This window comes from Rhinopithecus roxellana, chromosome 9, assembly GCF_007565055.1.
Source record: "Rhinopithecus roxellana isolate Shanxi Qingling chromosome 9, ASM756505v1, whole genome shotgun sequence".
Lineage (NCBI taxonomy): Eukaryota > Metazoa > Chordata > Mammalia > Primates > Cercopithecidae > Rhinopithecus > Rhinopithecus roxellana.
Window position 1 is genome coordinate 70814760 of NC_044557.1, and position 19252 is coordinate 70834011.

At 33.8% G+C, this 19252-nt stretch overlaps 1 protein-coding gene across 22 annotated transcripts in view; it reads left to right on the forward strand.

Annotated features, from left to right (window-relative positions):
• The window catches only part of OXR1 (oxidation resistance 1), a 506009-nt gene that overhangs the window by 459698 nt on the left and 27059 nt on the right, over nt 1-19252 (forward strand). For 21 of the 22 annotated variants that reach the window (XM_030938264.1, XM_030938267.1, XM_030938266.1 and 18 more), the window contains 2 exons: nt 3093-3261; nt 6307-6469. In XM_030938264.1, the coding sequence (XP_030794124.1) occupies nt 3093-3261; nt 6307-6469 (332 nt within the window). Of the gene's footprint in view, nt 1-3092; nt 3262-6306; nt 6470-18106; nt 18525-19252 lie in introns of those variants that run through there. The other variant, XM_010370826.2, reaches the window with a different exon arrangement.

The window sequence follows — 19252 nt, forward strand, 5'->3', positions numbered from 1 at the left end:
TTTCAAATATAACATTTTAATTGCCAAAGTTGTAATCCCATCTTTTATAAAAAGTATAGTTAAACATAAAAATGTATTTATAGAATTCTTTCACATATGGAGAAGTTTCATCATCATTATCTAATTATTTTCTTTTAAAAACCTGCACTCAGGACAAATAAAAACACTATTTTATCTTTCAGTTTTCTGGTACTGTTTACTTCCGAAAATTATACTATTTTCAGTCTTGTATTTCTAATATACTGTGCTTCTGTTAATACATTATGGGTTAAATGGGGTATAACAACTAACTTAGCTAACATTTCTGATATTAATTCTATTAGAATGTTTATCCCAGATTAATCCAATTTACATGTGAACTTTTCTTTCATTTTTTAAATTCAAAGATTTTTGTTTTGCTGTAATACATAAAATTTATGACTTTTTAAAATTGTAAAATGTAACATAAATACATTATTTGAAGCATCTTTATATCTGCAGTGCAGTGGTATTAGTACATTCACATTGTTATGCAGATCATTACTACTGTCCATTTCCAGAGCTTTTTTCATCTTCTGAACTTGAAACTCTGTACCTATTAAACAATAAGTTGGCCAGGCATGGTGTCTCACGCCTGTAATCCTATCACTTTGGGAGGCTGAGGTAGGCAGGTTGCTTGAACCTAGGAGTTGGAGAACAGCTTGGGCACCATGGTAAAACCCTGTTTCTAGAAAAAAAAAATTACAAAAATTAGTCAGACATGGTGGTGCACACCTGTAGGCCTAATACTCGGGAGACAGAGATGGGAGAATTGATTGAACCCAGGAGGTCGAGGCTGCTGTGAGCCATGATCATGCCACTGCACTCCAGCCTGAGCAACAGAGCAAGATCCTTTCTCAAACAAAAAAATAAAATACAAAAACGAATAACTTGCTTTTCTCCCTTGCTCATAGCTTTTGGCAACCAACATTCTACTTCGTTTCTGAATTTAACTACTCTAGATACTTCATGTGAGTGGAGTCATACAATATTTATCCATTGATGTTTGGCTTATTTCACTTGGCATAATGCCTTCAAAGATCATTTATTCTGTAGCATGTGTTAGAATTTCCTATCTTTTTAAGGCTGAATAGTATTCCATTGTAAGTGTATACATTTTGTCTATTCATTTGTTGCTGGACAATTTGGTTGTTTTGACCTTTTGGCTATTTGTGAATAATGCTGCTTTGAACATTAGTGTACAAATACCTGTTTGAATCCCTCCTTTGAATTTTTTTTGGGTATATACCCAGAGTGGAATTCTGGATCATATGGTAACTCTATGTTTAATTTCTTGAGGAACCACCGTACTGTTTTCCATAGTGGCCGCACCATTTTACCTTCCCCGCAGCAGTACACAAGATTTGGCTCAGTTTTTAAAATACCAAATTTTCTTTTCATCATCCAGTTGAGATACCCTGAAGACCTAAGGGCTGTGTTCAGTAGATAATAAAAGAATTCATATATTAATACTTGAACCAAGTTCTATAAAAGATCAAATATTTTTCTTCTGTAATCCTTTTTTTAATTCAAAACTAATGCATGTTCAGTAAAGAACATTTGGCAAACGTAGGAAGATTCTAGAAAATTTATAAAAATCACTTGGAATTCGTCACCCGGAAATGATCATTGTTAACATTCAATATATTTATCTTTCTTATAGAATAAAGTCATACATATTAATTTGTTACCTACATCAAATCAGGATTATACTATACTGTTGTATCCTACTTTTTTATGTCATGAACCTTTTCCCATGTCATTACATTTCTTTGAAAACATGGCTTTAATGGCCCTAGAATTTATTTAACTATTTGCTTATTAAGACATCCCATTGTTATTAACAATCTGTATTGTTAAGAGATTTTAAAGAATGCTGCCCAGCATTCTTCAAAACATCAAAGACAGAAAATGCATCTGATAGTTACCTTATATTTTGAAGATCTTTGACTGCATCTTTGACTACATCTGATAGTTGTATTATAAAACCTTTGAAAATGATAAAATAATCCATTTAACCTGATAATGTGGTGGACTAATTTTGTTGTAGGGGTTTGGGGTTTAATGGGATTAGGGGAGGTTATTATAACCAAATATTTAAAGGAGAAAAATTGATAGATATTTTTAAACAGACATCTCTAAACTGTTACCATTTGGTTTCTTATTTTTTTGGAATAATTAGTTTTAAGTCATTTTAAGTTATTTCATATTCTGTAATAGAGAAATACTCAAACTTTCTGATCTTTATGACTTTATAATAAAATTATGTAATAAATATAAAACTGTCTAGTACAATTATGAGAAGAATGGTGGAAGTTCATCGTTTTGACCACATGAAAATAGTGGGGTTCCCATAGATTATCTACCTTGTGTAATACTGCACAGAAAAAGCCATGACGAGTACCCAGATCTCCTGACTATAAGTGCTATTTCCTCCAGTGTGCTGCCTTGGTAAGCTAATAAATGTCTGGGTTCCTAAATTCACCTATATATTCAGACCCTCACTATACCCTATCAGCACCTCTGGTTGAAAGAGTTAGAACTAATTCATTCTTAATTAACTGTCCAAACAGTGGCAGAATAACATATTGTTGACTGTTTTATTACAATTTTGTGTACATGTAAAAGCATTAGAAACTTCATTAAATTTTTGTCTGAAACAACCATGTTAAGTATGCCTTTAAAACTTCTACAGTTATTTAGATGTCATTCAAAAAGACTGATAGAGAATATGTAGAAAATTATATATATAATACGTGTGTGTATATATAATTACTTTAGTATGGGTGTTGAAAAAGTAATAATGTTTCTGAAACTTTTACATTTTTTTCTTAATGTCCTTAGACATAATTTCTGTTCATTAACTTCGCTCTTTTGTTGGTTTAGTCATGTTGTATTTGTGACTTTACCTTTGAAGGAAAAAAATATAAATTACTTAAGAAAATTTACTTTAGTGCCAGTAAAGTGAGGTTTTATTCTGTAATTATTTGTCAGAATTTTGAAGGTAAAATTAACTAAACTACTTAAACTTGGTGTATGAGAATTGAGTAAACACTGTTTCATCTCAATTCTAGGTTCTGCACTTTTAAAAGAAAAGAGAAGGCATCGATTACATAAGTTCTTGTGTCTCAGAGTCGGAAAACCAATGAGGAAAACATTTGTATCTCAAGCAAGTGCTACAATGCAACAGTATGCACAGAGAGATAAGAAGCATGAATATTGGTTTGCTGTGCCACAAGAAAGGTAAAAAACCCATATGACGACTTGAGAACATTATTGAGATTCTTTGAACTAAAATTATTTTGTGTATCAAAATACCAATGATAAACTATTGAAACATAGTTTATGATCAAAAGCAGACAATAAGTCTATTTGAAACCATTTTGCCCCTACTTTATAATTTGCCCCATTTTTAATTGCATTCCCTTTTGTAGTTTATTATTTTAAAATGTGAACAAATATCCCATTTGGGGAGTAAAGAAATTTAAGATATACCTTGGAGCAAGAAGAGTCATCAAAATATTATTTAATAAAGCTGCTTCCTGAAGGCAGCTAATGGTATATAATTGTTTATACTAAAAATTCCTCAAATATTCATTAAATACCTTCTGTATACATGACACCAAATTAACTACTAAAAGGATGTAGTGGTCTTCACAGTATTTGTGTGTACCCTTTGCACAATTAAATTTTTCATAAGTTTTAAGCAGTTGTAAACGATGTCTATTGTACTATCTTGTGAATTTTTACATTTTAAGTAAATACTGTTACTTATATGCAGTAGAATTGAAACATTATAACAACTTTCCCTCTTTCCCTGTTATTCACTTAATATTACTTTAACAGTTAGACATTACATCATTACTTTTTCTCTTTAAACTTGTATTTCCATAATACCACCTCACACAATCTCATAAGGTGCTATATTTTTATCCCCTATTATAGTTCTTTGCAACAAACTACATATACTTAACACATTTACATATCTGTATGTGTGTATACTGAAATTGCATTTATTTTAACATTTTCTGTGACTTTTGTAAAAATAGTAAAGGGTTTAAGGTTTTAGGCTACCTGCAAACCAACAACTTAGTCTGCCTCCATTTGGTGCATCCTGGGAGAAAGCACAAACATCTGTACAATAGCAGTAATCAGAGCATCAGAAATTGTGAGATTTCTCTGTACCTCCTTTCCCACAAAGAATGTGAAGAAGGCCAAATGACAGCTGCACGTACCTGGGGTTATTTTACAGAAGAGGAACCATAAGTTTAGGGAACCTGAATTTTTATAATGCACAGTAAAAATGGTTAGTTACCCTTTGCTACACAGTAAGAAACTATCTCTACTTTCTAAGATAATGCTATGCTAACATACTTGAAAAGATACTGCTAAACAAAAGTATTACACATGAAAAGTAAAATATCATAGGAAATGCCTGTCTTAAGGAGATAGATGGACCTTTTCTGTATCCATTGATAGATTAGTATGTTTCATTGAAAGGATGAGATAGGACTCAGCATCAATTCTGCCTCTCCCTTTTATTTTTCTTTATAAGTACTGAGCAGCTTTGTTCATAGAAAAGTCAGTGAGACTGAAGAGAATTTCATTTTTTTGATAATGTCTTTCAATTATTTAAACTTGTTTCTATGTAATTCCAAAAATTAATCATTTTTGTCACAGTATTTTTAGTGATCATCAGTGAACAACTCCATTGAAAACTCCTTCAGTTTTGTGGAAATCAATTAATGAGAAACCACCTGACATACAGAAGGACTTATTACCCAGTCTTTATAATCATTTCCTGTCTCAACACCAATCTTGGGCAGCGTCGAAGTTTTTATACTGTTGGGCATGTCCCCTTGTAAATTCTGAATAGGTGAAGATATGCCCTTCCTTTATAAATTAGAAAAAGTGCTTTAATGAAAGTAGATAACAGGAAATCGATAAAATATCTTGACCATACTGTTTTTAGGCAGATTATTATGAGCAAAGAGTAACATATGGAAATTGGAGATAGGCAGATTGATTCCCTTAGCACCATCTTACGTGTTTGTGTACCTCTTGGAAAATCTTTATATGTTGCTTTGGAAGACTACAGCTTTTAGTCATAAAATGATAATGCTCGTTTCCCTCTTCCCACTCCACCATATATGTAGTAAGTACAATGTGTGTCTTCCACAACATTGGCTTAATCTTAAAATATGATTTGCATTATGCAAATGATGAATACCTGAAAGGGACAGAGCCAGATATTCAAACGTTCCAGTGATATTGAAATCACTCCAATGAGAAATGTAACTATATTTAGTTCAAATGGACATAAAAATTAATTTTTTCTTGTTATTCTTGGTTTTATTTTAATGTTTGCATGGAATTTCCCATTTTAATATTCATTCTTGTATCTTGGTTAATATTCATTACAAATTAATATTATTAGGATTCTGGTCTTTATTGTAGACATAAAACTTAGTAAAACTGCTACATAGATAGTGAGAAATTGATAAAAAGATGTTACATTGAAAGATAAAATGAAGCACCTTTTAAATATGTTAGCTGCCACATAAAGAATGACAATTTTAAAAATTATTATATTGAAAATATAATTTCTAGAACCATGGTTATTAACTGATATATGTTAGCTGAAAGTTATATAATCAATTTTCAAAAACATGTTAATTAAAACCAATAAAACATAGATATTTGAAATGTGTGTGTGACTCTCAAATATGTTTATCAGGCAATGTAACAGCTGGCTTTACTCTAGTAAACAAAACATTGAAAAGGGAAACCTGAGATTTCTAAGATTAGATCATCTGTCTCTCAACTCTGTGTGTTCCTAGTATCATGTAAAATTTAAAGAAATGGCATTTCTATTAACTTGGAAAATTCTATATAATGTCTCAAAATAGGCCATTAATAAATTGTTTACTTGTGTTTTAGATCATTAGCTTATTGTAGGAATGAGGTCAAAGTTCTGTATCTAATTTCCTTTTCCATCACTAGTGTCTTTAAAGAAGAAAAGCATTGTTATATACAACATCTGAACTAGTCAAAACATGCCAAGGAAAGTCTTAATATAGTTTTCTAAAGAACAACCTGACAGAATATAGCCAAATAAAATTTTTGAGTTAATGCCTTCCTGATGGTAGACCTTTTATATTAATATAAAACAATATATTTTGTGTATATTTTAAGTCTTCAAGATTTATCAAGATATTTTACAAATACAATTTTGTAATTCTGGCAACACAGAATACTAGGTATATTAATAGTCAATTCTCCTAACAGGACAGATCACTTGTATGCCTTCTTCATTCAGTGGAGTCCAGAAATATATGCAGAAGATACTGGCGAATATGCCAGAGAACCCGGATTTATAGTAGTAAAAAAGATTGAGGAGTCTGAAACAATTGAGGATTCTAATAATCAAGCAGCAGCCAGAGAATGGGAGGTAAGGAGGAAAATATGAATATTTTAGTCATCTTTTTAGTTTGTATGAATTTATAGCTTTATGGTAGTACAAAATATAAGTGATGTTTGCACAAAAGAGGGATTTTTTTTAAAAGGTCAGGTTCACTATCCGTGTTTATATGTGGTTATTGAATGAATCTGAATAGTGACTTTAATACTATATTTGTCATTCTGCTTTTGCTTTAAAATACTAGAAAACCCACCATCAATAAAATGACTTTTATTGAGTGTGTTACAGAATATTTAGGAAAGATTAACATGGCAAAAGAAATAATTTTAATTTTGCTGTTAATTAATGTTCGTAAAACATCGATTTCACATCTGATTTAATTTCATCTCCTTCATGGAGGTGGTACAGCAGTCATTTAACACATCTGTGCATAGTATTTGCACAGCATCTATGCAAATTACTACTTCTTTCTAGGTTTCAGACCTACGCATTATCATGACTTAAATTTTTCAATAATAATTTTAAGGAAATAAGTGGGTGCTAATTTTACAAAGTAGTAGAAATTTTATGTGCTCAAATTTACTGAACTTGTTTAAATGGTCAAAGTAATACTAACAAACTTTTTGTAACTCCTCTTACATACATCTTAAGATTACATATTACATTTTACATGCATTATCTTATAAGGTTGGTAGGGTAGCAATATCTACATCTGTTGGTGTTGCCTAGATTTGTCTCTTCTTGATGCATTAGAAAATATAGAGCAGATGCTAAAATGTGATAATAAATGTAATCAAATTTTGTTAATCATTTGGTGTTAATGTTTGTGGCTGTTAATGTGATATGAATGTATCTTGCATGCACTTAACATGTATAGTAATTGAACGTATACATGGCTTGTCTTTTTAAAATGCAAACTGATTTGGAATGTGTCTGATTTCATTCTGTGTAGTATATAAAGCATCAGTTTATACTGTGACTCCAATATAAGGAAGAGAAAGAAGAACATATTGACCATGTATTTTGGGTATTTTAATACTTAAACCAACATTATCAATCTTCATACCAGCTTTATTCATACTGGCCCCAAATTGGAAAGTCCCATTAGCAGGAGAATGGATGAATACATTTTTGAATACTTACAGAATTCCAGATAACAATAAAAAAGATCTACTGGTACAGGCAACGACATTGATGAATCTCACAAATAATATGTTGAGTAAAAGAAGCCTGACACAAACCAGTATATACTATGTAATTTCATTTACACAAAGTTCAAAAGGACAAACTAGTCAGAAATCCACCCCCACGACAGGCTCCGGTGTGTGATATTCCCTTCTGCACATGTACCCTAGAACTTAAAGTATAATAAAAAATTAAAAAATTAAAAAAAAAAAAAGAAATGCATCACAGTACTGGATAACTGGGCTGTGACAGGGTGGCTCAGGGACAGGAGGGAACTTTATTGAGTTCTGGGGATGTTCTATATGTTACTCTCGGTGCTGGTTACTTGGGTGATTACATATGTAAAATATATATATCCCTGCGCTGTGTTTTTAAGATTAGCTTTAGGAGGTACTTAAAATATCCCAGGTGATCAAAGATATGTACCTAACTAACTAAGGCAGCAACAGTTGAAGGTGGAGTGGAAGGTGATGAAATAAAGTTAGAAGAAAAGGTATTAGCCAGCTAATTACACAGGATTTAGTGACAACTTGGTAACCGTAAAGTTATCTCTAGCTTGGGTGGCAAGGTGGATGGCAGAATTGTCAGTCACGAACGGGAATTGAGAGCTTTCTGTCCATGAGGTTGGAGTACTTAACTTTGGAAATAAGAGACTATTGACTATTTTGATTCAAAGGAACTGTCTCAGTTTCTGTGCAAGACTGTGCAGGTTATAATTTCTACAGGAAAAATAAATGTCTCCTCACCAGTCCTTTGACCAGAATTGGTGCAATTCAAAAGAAAATGGAAGAGAAAAAAAATAATTTTGGAAACTCCTTGCTACGTTGTCTGAAAATATTACTGCAGTATCCAGTATGGTAGCCACTAGCCATATGTGGCTATTAAGTACTTGAAATGCAGCTAATGCCTCTAAGGGACTGCATTGTTAGTTTTAATTATTAATTTAAAAACTGATACTTGGTTCCATTATTGGACAATTTTCAAATATATTAGGAATAACTTAGATATATGAACTACTTTTTCAACTGTAAATTTCATGAAATCTAAATATGATCTAAATCAGTCTAAATCTAATTAAGGTCAAGTATTTCCTATGAAAATTTAGTGCCTGAATTGAGGTGTGCTGTAGTGTAAAATACTCTACTTCCTATAGCCAATAGCCACATGTAACCATTGAGCATTTAAAATGTGGCCAGTCTCAATTGAAATGAGCTGTAGTATAAAATACACACTGGATTTTAATGACTTAGAATGGAAAGGAAAAAGAATGTAAACATCTTGCTTGTTTATACTGATTAATGTTGAAGTGATAATATTTTGAATACATTAGCTTAAATGTATTAATACAACTAATTTCACTTTTTTAATGTGGCATCTAGAAAATTTACAATTGTAATGTATCTTACATTATATTGCTCTTGTTATGCCTCGTGGATCCTAAGTGCCTAAAAAATGTTTGTTAAACTAGGGAGGCCGAGGTGGGTGGATCATGACGTCAGGAGTTTGAGACCAGCCTGGCCGATCTGGTGAAACCGTCTCTACTAAAAATACAAAAATTAGCTGGGCATGGTAGCACGCAGCTGTAGTCCCAGTTGCTCAGGAGGCTGAGGCAGGAGAATCACTTGAACCTGGGAGGCAGAGGTTGCAGTGAGCCAAGATCACACCACTGTACTCCAGCCTGTGCAACAGAGTGAGACTCCATCTCAAAAAAATAAATGAATAAAATAAAAATGTTTGTTAAACTAATGAGTACTTGTTTAAGGGAAAGAGTAATTTTAAATGTTAGCATGATTTATTTTAATACAGGAAGAATTTGGCTAAAACCCTTATATAAAACAGTAGTACTTCAAAATGTGCTGTGATGTTTTTTATTTTTTTGTTCTACATAGGAATGGAGAATAGGTGCCCTAGAATTTAGGATGAACTTGTTATGGCTACCAACTTGGGCATCAGTTAGATTTAAACTAACAACTCTACTCACTGTTATTCTGCTTTATTGATACTTAAAGAGATCTTTATTATCCCTGACTGTTATTCAAGCAGAAATATATTGCTAGCCAGAAATGTGTACATTGACTGGGGAAGTTTGTATATGATAAATTTGGTAAACTTATTGTTTACCTTTTTCTCCCTTTCCCTATGTAAGGGTCATAAGGCAGGGATTTGTCAATTTCTTACACTATTATGTCTTCAGAACTAAGAATTGTATAGGCATATAGTTCATTCTCAATATTTATTAATGGATAAACTTAGGCATAGATTAAAATTAAGGTATAAAGTTTCTCATCTTTCAAGATTGCTGTATTTCCTAAAATAAGTTCTTACATCAGTTGTAGTAAATATTTTTTCATAAAGCCATAGATTCTGGACATTTTAACTGATAGTCCACAGTCTTTCATTTACATTTTGTTGTTGTTGTTGTTGTTGTTGTTGTTGTTCTGTTTAAACATATTCAGTGAAAGAGAATTTATTACCTCAAAGGACAATAACTTTACATTTTAGGACAGCTCTCTTAGAAAGTTATTTGTTACAATAAGCTTAAGGAAACATATCTTTGTACATTTGATTGACTTATCTTTATTCTGTCTTCCAATGCAAGTCAATAACAACAAGAAACATTTTCCATATACTGCGATAGTGTGAAAATATTTGTTGTTTTCCCTTTTAATCTTGTTTCAGAATTATTTTCTCCAGTACTTCAACTGTTTAACTTAATGAACTCTGTTCAGATCTTACATTATTCATATCAGTACCCTAAAATATGTTAAAAGAATTCATAAACTATGGCACCCCAGATTACTAAAAAATCTTGGGATAGCAGGATTAATTCCTGCTAATTACTTGGGATAATTACTTGGGATAGCAGGAAAAATTCCATAATATTTTTTAAAATTTTAATTTCCAAATATGAACATTGAAGGTCAGTCCTATTGAAGATAGACAGAAACATATGTTTACTAAGAAAAAGAAAATTTAGCCAAATTTTAAGGTGGTCAGTAGTAATAAATCACTTCCTAAGTATTTGGATAAAGGATCTGAGAAATACTATTCTTATCACTCACTATGTGTAAAGGACTGAATTTGCTCTTTTTGTAACGTCACTTTGTATGCCACATGATAAAGAGTATTTTGGTGTGGGCCGGGCGTGATGGGTGACGCCTGTAATCCCAACATTTTGGGAGGCCAAAGCAGGTGGATCACGAGGTCAGGAGATCAAGACCATCCTGGCTAACGCGGTGAAACCCTGTCTCTACTAAAAATACAAAAAATTAGCTGGGCGTGGTGGTGGGTGCCTCTACTCCCAGCTACTCGGGAGGCTGAGGCAAGAGAATGGCATGAACCCAGAAGTCGGAGCATTCAGTGAGCCAAGATTGTGCCACTGCACGGCAGCCTGGGTGACAGAGCGAGACTATGCCTGAATTAATTGCATCAATATGGCTCCTATTGATGAGAAGGCATGTTTTTAAACAATCAAGGCACAAAATGATTAAAGAAACCTTTCTTCATAGTGAACCAAACTTACATTTTTGGTGTGATACCCAAATAAAAGAAATATGCATTATGAGTTTTGCTTTTGGGGGTCTGATAACCTTACTTTATAACCAAGAAGGAACTACTTATTATAGTCTTTCCCCTGATTTCTGCCAATATTCAACACAGGCAGTCAGTAAGAATATCCAGTGTTGTAAAGATACTGTTTGATGCGGGGCTTTGCAGTTCTGTGAAAAATATTACTTTCTGTTTTTTGATACAGATTGTTTTTATGCCTTTTCACTAAAAAGGGAAGTGCTCTAGTGGCATTTTAACAAATTGTCAGGCAAGTCCTGAGGTGAAGATGAGGCAGAATGCCTGTTGACATCTGCTATTTCCTGATGATCGCACTTTTGTTCAATAAATATACAAAAATAAAAGATTAATAGTAAAACAAATTCACATGTATCAGTCATTCAGTTTTATCAGCTTGTTTCTTCTGTGTCCCTCCTTTTCTCCAATTGTTCATAGTTATTCAAGTGTCATAAAAATATTTAGAATACATGTAATATGTACAGTATGCATTTTTACAATTTGTTTTTCAAGTCATGATCCAACTAAGCTCTCAAATGTTGCAGTTAATTAAAATATCTCTTAAGTCTCTCTAAATGTAGGTTCCTCCTCCATTGCTTTGCTTTGCTTTGCTTTTTATTTCAGTTTTTAAGAAATCAGATTTTTTTCTGTAGAATGTCATACAGTCTGGAATTTGCTGTTTGCATCCCCATGGTGTCTATTAACATGTAATTCTACCATGTGAATGATTGATAGTTAGAGCTAGAGCAATACATTTAAGTATAGATTATCATCTTTATTTTACAGATAATTTCTTTTTTATTTTTTATTTATTTATTTTGGTTTTTTGAGACGGAGTCTGGCTGTGTCGCCCAGGGTGGAGTGCAGTGGCACGATCTCTGCTCACTGCAAACTCTGCCTCCTGGATTCATGCCATTCTCCTGCCTCAGCCTCCCGAGCAGCTGGGACTACAGGCGCCCGCCACCATGCCTGGCTAATTTTTTTTTTTATTTTTAGTAGAGACAGAATTTCACCGTGTTATCCAGGATGATCTCGATCTCCTGACCTCGTGATCCCCCTGCCTCGGCCTCCCAAAGTGCTGGGATTACAGGCGTGAGCCACCACGCCCGGCCCAGATAATTTATTTAAACTTATTTTTTATTTGGCTAAAATTCTCATAGTGGTTAATCTCTTAATTCAGAGCCTATACTTTTTCCACCATACCAAGTGCTCAACTTTGGCAGAACCTTTGCATCATGATGGAGAGCTTTCAAAGATATCATTGCCAAGTTCACAAATCAGACCAATTAAATCAGAATAATTGGGGCTAGGACCTCGTTATCAGTGTTGTTTAAAGCTACCTAGGTAATTACATTGTGCAGTCAAGGTGGGAAAACTAGTGTACTATGCCATGCCACAACTTGGTGTTGTGTTAAACATATACAATATTAAGACTGTGGAAGAATCTTTAGACTATATTGATTATAACATAGATCAACTTTTCAGTTCCTGTCATGCAAGTTATATGAAATATTTTTCATATTCCTTTCATCTGGGGTGCTGCATCAAAAACATAAATTTGGTTCATTATGGAGAAAGATTTCTTTAATCATTTTGTGCCTTGATTTTTAAGAAAACATATTTTCTCCTCAGTAGCAGCCATGCAGATACAGTTAATGTTGGCGTAGCTCCCTTACATACCACAGGACTTCCATCATGTTGTGTACTCAGAGATACTGCAAGGAGAGGGAAATCAAAAAACATACCAGGCTGTAAGTCAATGATCTCTGAACTTTGTCTTCTTCAACTTTGTCCATCAAATACCCTTTAAAATTTAATATATTTGACAAGTGCCTGAGGATCCAGGAGTATAACTTAAAGGAGTGACTACCACAATAAGCTCAGATTCATGTAAAACTTTTCATTCACTTTCATAATTTATTTGTTGTAATATAAAGATAAATTTGAAATTTCTTATCATGAAGTCAAGATGGTAATACTGTAAGTTGAATCACTGTCATCCTGCAATCATTTATCATGAGACATTACATACCCCCAGACAATTACCAGCATCCACCCCAAGTACCAACTTTAAGAGGCTGTGTGCTAGAATTTTCTGAAAGTCAAGAATTCATTGTGTCACATGTCCAGCATGCCAGTCTTGCTGCTTGACCACACAGGCCTCAAAGGTGGAGCTCTTTATGCTAACATTGCTTTTTGATTGCTTTCCTTTGGATTGACTTTTTCACTCCTTTTGGGATAAGAGCTGGCAGAGAAAGCTTTCCAAAATTTTTCATCTCTAATTTTATACCACATATACTTCAGTATCTTTCATGCTCCAAACCTAATTAAAGCATCCAGTTCTCCTAGGATGATAAATAAAAACAACTAAGAAACTGGTTTTATTAAATCAGCTTTACTTGGTTTATTTGGTCTCCCACACATTTACTTGATTAAATTTTGAGAATGAATTTACTAAGATTATGTGTTGATAGGGTGTATAACAGTATTTTTCATTCTTAAAATGATTCGTTTTTGAATAAAATTGCTCTGGCTTCCCTCTTGCTTCTCACGATTGCCAAAATATTGATAAAAAGACATGCTGTACAATTTTGGGGTTTTGAAACAACTTGTATCTTTTTAGGTACATGACATTAGTCACATTTTCTCAATAATTGAAGTTTAGGTTATTTAAGCATAAGTGTAAATATGTTAACTACTTACTATATAAACCTCTAGACCATTATTCAAAATATGTTAGAATCTGCCTTTCAGCTTAGTTTTTAAAATAATTTATAGTCTTTCCATTTTGACTTTAGTATTTAGTGCTGTCCATTTTAGTTAAATGAGTGTAAAATATGTAACCCGTTCTTAGCATTGTAGGCCATAACATTTATCACATTATGTCATTGTTGGATTTGGTTTTTCACTACTGTGTGGCGATTGCTTTGTGGAGCCAGTTCTGTTTTCACAGCTGTCATTAAGTAGAGTTACGGTCAGGATCATTCATTAGGTTTCCCAGAAAACTACAACCGTGGTTATTGCTGCAGCTTTTAAGAAACACCTTATCAGGAGACTTCCCTTGTTTGGTTAATACCTTATTTCCTAAGCTGACAGGCAGTGAGTATTCTGGTGTTCATTTTGTTAAACATATGTTTTTTATTATTATTAAGGTATAAGTAACACCAAAATTAAAACTGAACTAATATATTAAACGCACAAAACCCTCACGATCTCTTCTCAGTCTAGCCAGCAAAATCCACATAGAATTAATTTGGTCCAAAAGTGGAGGAATTATCTGTGTCTAAAGTCACTACATTGAGAAATCACATTTCTCAGATAAAGGGAATTTTTTTAAGTATTCTTTTTTTTAATACTGATCGAATAATCAAATAATATTATAAATTATAACTCCAGAAGACAGTTAATAAATCTGAAAAAGAAATCAGAAGGATTAAACACTTAATTGGAATTTGTAAGTTGATAGGTACTGATTTTCATAATATGGTCATGCACCACATAATGACATTTTGTTGGTTCCCTGAGACTGTAATGGAGCTCTCTCTTAGTGATGTCATAACATCATAGTACAATGCATTACCCTCTCTATGTTTAGATATATTTTGATATACAAATCCTTATTACTGTGTTACAGTCACATATAGTATTCAGTACAGTAACGTGCTATATGGTATGGCCTAGAAGCAATAGGCCGTACCGTATAACCTAGTTATATGGTAGGCTATTCCATTTAGGTTTATGTAAGTACATGCTGTGATGTTCACACAACGAAATAGCTTAAAGATGCATTTCTCAGAACATATCCCTGTCATTATGTGATATATGACTATATTTCTATGTTGAGAACCTGTATAGTTACAAATGAAAGTTTTAGACTATTCATATGTTTTCTTTTATTAGCATTTGGCACCCAGGTTTTATGCTTAATATCGTCTGTTTTGACTGCTGATTATGTTATCTTAAAGATATTAGCGACTTCAGGAGAGTTTTGAACTAGTGTTTTGCTTTCCCTGTTAAAAATATTTTTCGATTGCTAGCCCAAAGTTGTGAGCTATAGTATTTCCATTAAAAATATTTATCTAGGCCAGGCGTAGTGGCTCACACCTGTAAGCCCAGCATTTTGGGAGGTCAAGGCATGCAGATCACCTGAGGTCAGGAGTTCGAGACCAGCCTAGCCAATACAGTGAAACCCTGTCTCTACTAAAAATACAAAAATTAGGCCAGGTGCAGTGGCTCACACCTGTAATCCCAGCACTTTGGGAGGCCGAGGCAGGCGGATCATGAGGTCAGGAAATCGAGACCATCCTGACTAACACAGTGAAACCCTGTCTCTACTAAAAATATAAAAAATAATAGCCAGGCATGGTGGTGGGCGCCTATAATCCCAGCTACTCAGGAGGCTGAGGCAGGAGAATGGCATGAACCCAGGAGGCGGAGCTTGCAGTGAGCCGAGGTCGTGCCTCTACATTCCAGCCTGGGCAACAGAGAGAGATTCCGTCTCAAAAAAAAAAAAAAAAAGAAAATACAAAAAGTAGCCGGGCGTGGTGGCACACACCTGTAATCCCAGCTACTCAGGACTCTAAGGCAGGAGAATCCCTTGAACCCAGGAGGCGGAGGTTACAGTGAGCAGAGATCACGTCGTTGCACTCTAGCCTGGGCAACAGAGCAATACACCATCTCAAAAAAAATAAAAAATAAAAAGCCTCTAATATAGACGGTGAGAAGAGGCAGGATGCATGGGTGACAGACTAGTTTATGATTTTAAATATTACAATTCTAAAGTATTACTTTATTTTTAAATTTATTATTATTTTTCGAGAAAGGGTCTTGCTGTGTTGTCCAGGCTGGAATGCAGTGGCACACTCACAGCTTACTGCATCCTCGAACTCTGAGCTCAAGAGGTCCTCCTGCCTCGTCCTCCTCAGTAGATGGGACTACAGGCATGTGCCACCTCATCCAGCCAATTTTTTTTTTTTTTTTTTTTTTTTGTAGAGATAGAGTCTTGCTGTGTTGCCCAGGCTGGTCTCAATCTTCTGGGCTCAAGTAATTCTCCTGCCTCACCCTCCCAAAGCACTGGGATTACAGCCACCTCACCTGGCATAAAATCATAAATAGTGAGTAGGGTAAATTATATATTATAGCTTCTATCATACCATTCCCAAATCAAACAGGAAGAGATATAAGGTAACTTAATAACTTCAATTGGAATAAAGTAAAGGAAAAGGATTATTAAATTGAATATCTGAATTATGAGAACAGATTATGTTCAACTTGTAAACTGGTAGTGTTTTCAAAAGTGCTTTATTTCCCATCATGTTATTATAATAATAATTGACATCTCCTTCAAACTCTTGGATATCTAGGCAAATTTAAATGACTTAGCAATATGTGTTGTAAATACTACAAAAACAGAAAAGGCAAGAAGGAGACTCATTGAGCTCATTTTATGTTTGCCTGACACTGTATTTATAAATTTGGATGACTTCGAGAAACAGAAAACTGCACTCAGAATAGCTTAAACCTGTTGTTTCTTGAAGTGTGGTTCTCAGACTATCAGCAGGAGCAGCACCTGGGAATTTGTTAGAAATGCAAATTCTCAGACCCCATTTGAGTCTCATTAATTAGAAGCAGTTTTTGGAGCCTGGAATTCTGGTGTAACAAATACTCCAGGTGATTTTGATGCCGGTTAAAACTTGAGAGCCACTGATTTAGGTCTCTAATGACTAGTTCTGTCCAGAGATGAACTAGTCAGAAACCTCCTCAGAAACATGGCTGGAAGGATACCTGAGCAAAATCAAGGCCACTTTAGGAAAGACGTGTAAGGGTGGATATTGAATAGGCAACCAACAGAATAGACTATGCCATGCTTGGTGGTTTTTGGTTTTGTTTTTAATATATCATTTAAACCTCATTTTGGAACACACATCATATTTGTTATTTTAGAAAATGTAGCTGGAAGTTATGACAAGCTTTCAAAATGCTGCTTCCACCACCATCACCACCAAATTTTATAATATTGCTGATGAGTTGTTAGGAGAGTCTGTAATGGAGGGGTGGAGTGTGACCACAATGCACTGTATATAGAAGAGAACTTTAAGCCTGGTGTGAAGATAATGATGGTGTGCCTATGAGGAACTGTGGGAGAGATTTTAGGCTAAGTGTAGTGGGGCTGAATGAGAGGAATAGGGGAAATGTCTGGTATGTGGAGGAGGTAGGGTGTTCACTGTGGGGTGTGCTGTGCCCTGTGTGAGCGCATGCTGGACTGTGGAGGAAGGAGATGGGGGTGGGGGTTTGGTTGGGATGCAGTATTGTGTGTTAGAAAGGTGGTGTGTGTGTGAAAAGGTGGCATCATGTACATACAACAAAGTGAAGTGGAAGGAGCAGCTGTACCTTAAAATGAAAGAAATTTTCAAATGTATCATCATGACATTGATACTCTAATTAAAGCTGAATTCTAGATAGTTTTAGTTTATATATTTTTATAGTTTATATTTAATCTTTAAAAAATTCACTTCTTTGGTTATATTCAAAATATCACTGGTTAGTGAAGTGTATGTAGGCATAGTGAATATAACTACCTTTTCAAGAAATTAGATGTTAGAGAATGCAGTTTAAAAGCAGACTGTGTAACAGGCAAAGGAATTTTCAGGACACTTTGAATATTTGTGTAGGATTTACTTGTAGCACATTGGCTTGGTTTTTACATAGTCATTCTGTAAAATTTTAGGGTGGAAGAGTCCACAAAGGACATCTTATTGCTTAAAAAATGTTCATGTAAAAGATGTAATTTTGTTTTACTGTTAGCTGTAAGTAAGGGACATAATTTTATGACTATATGAACAAACAACAAAATGTTTATTAAAATCATTCATGTGCCTTGAGAGACTCTGGAAATTATATTTACTCCTTTTTTGTTACTGGATTACTTTTAGTATATTTCTTCGTGTACTGATGTTTGGAAATATAGGCTCTGTATCTTTAAAGTTTTGAGCCCTTTCTTTGCACATTTGGGTACAGTGCAACCAAACTTAAGCATGGGAAATTCTCTCTTCCCTCCCCAGCTTTACAGCCTCCACTCAGGACTATCATTGCTATGGAAACTCCTTAGTGATTAGCTCTCTCTCTTGTCAATCAAATCTTTGTCTCTAGCAAACTGTTTTGTCACTGTAGTAAGGCTCTGGTGCTGGAAATTTATCTTTGACAGAGGAAGAATGCTTTTGAAAACAGTTCTTACGTGATTTTATGTAACTTAATTTACCCTAGAAAGGAAATGTCTCGTCTCTGGTATGGGAAAAAAGGGAGAAGACATCAACCAATTAATCATAAATACACTCTGGTAAACCTTAGTTATTTTAATTTGTATATATGCTAGTCTTTTCATGGTGACATTATGAAAAATTATACAATTTCTGAAAGTTTAAGCATAGAGGATATTTATAGAATACAAAATTTATGATTGTACAAAGTACCTTGAAGTTGTTTCTGTTAATTCTGAGTATCTTCAAAAAGGGAAATTAATAAGGGACTGTAATTTTGTTTCATATTAAGTGTTTTGTATGTTCTACACCAGCAGGAAGATACCAAATCTTAATTGCTGCCTTAATGTTTTTTATTTTAGCTTAACTTTGTAGAAAAATATTCAGGATTTTCTCTTGCTTGAAAATAAATTGAATAGAACAGAGTAAATTAATTTTTATTGACTGGATCTCAAACCAGATTCTTTTATAATATTGTTTATTTAAGGGTATAATTTTAAGAATCTGACTAAAAGGTTTTTAAGCTATTTAAAAAGTTTTCAGGCAATGCTACCTAATACAAGTCTTTAAGCGATATCCTAGTAAGGAAATTCAGTCAACCATACTATTGTAAGAATTTTAGTTATTTTCTGTATGTGTACATTGTTATAAAATGTCCATTGCTCTTTCTATGGTAATTTGGGATTATATTTTGCCTTATGAATGTTTATTTTATTTTTACTGTAATTGTAGACGATTTAAAATCCAATAAGGACTTTGGGAGATGCCCCCAAAGAAGCTTGCCTCCCTTAAATGTTAAGTGTGTCAA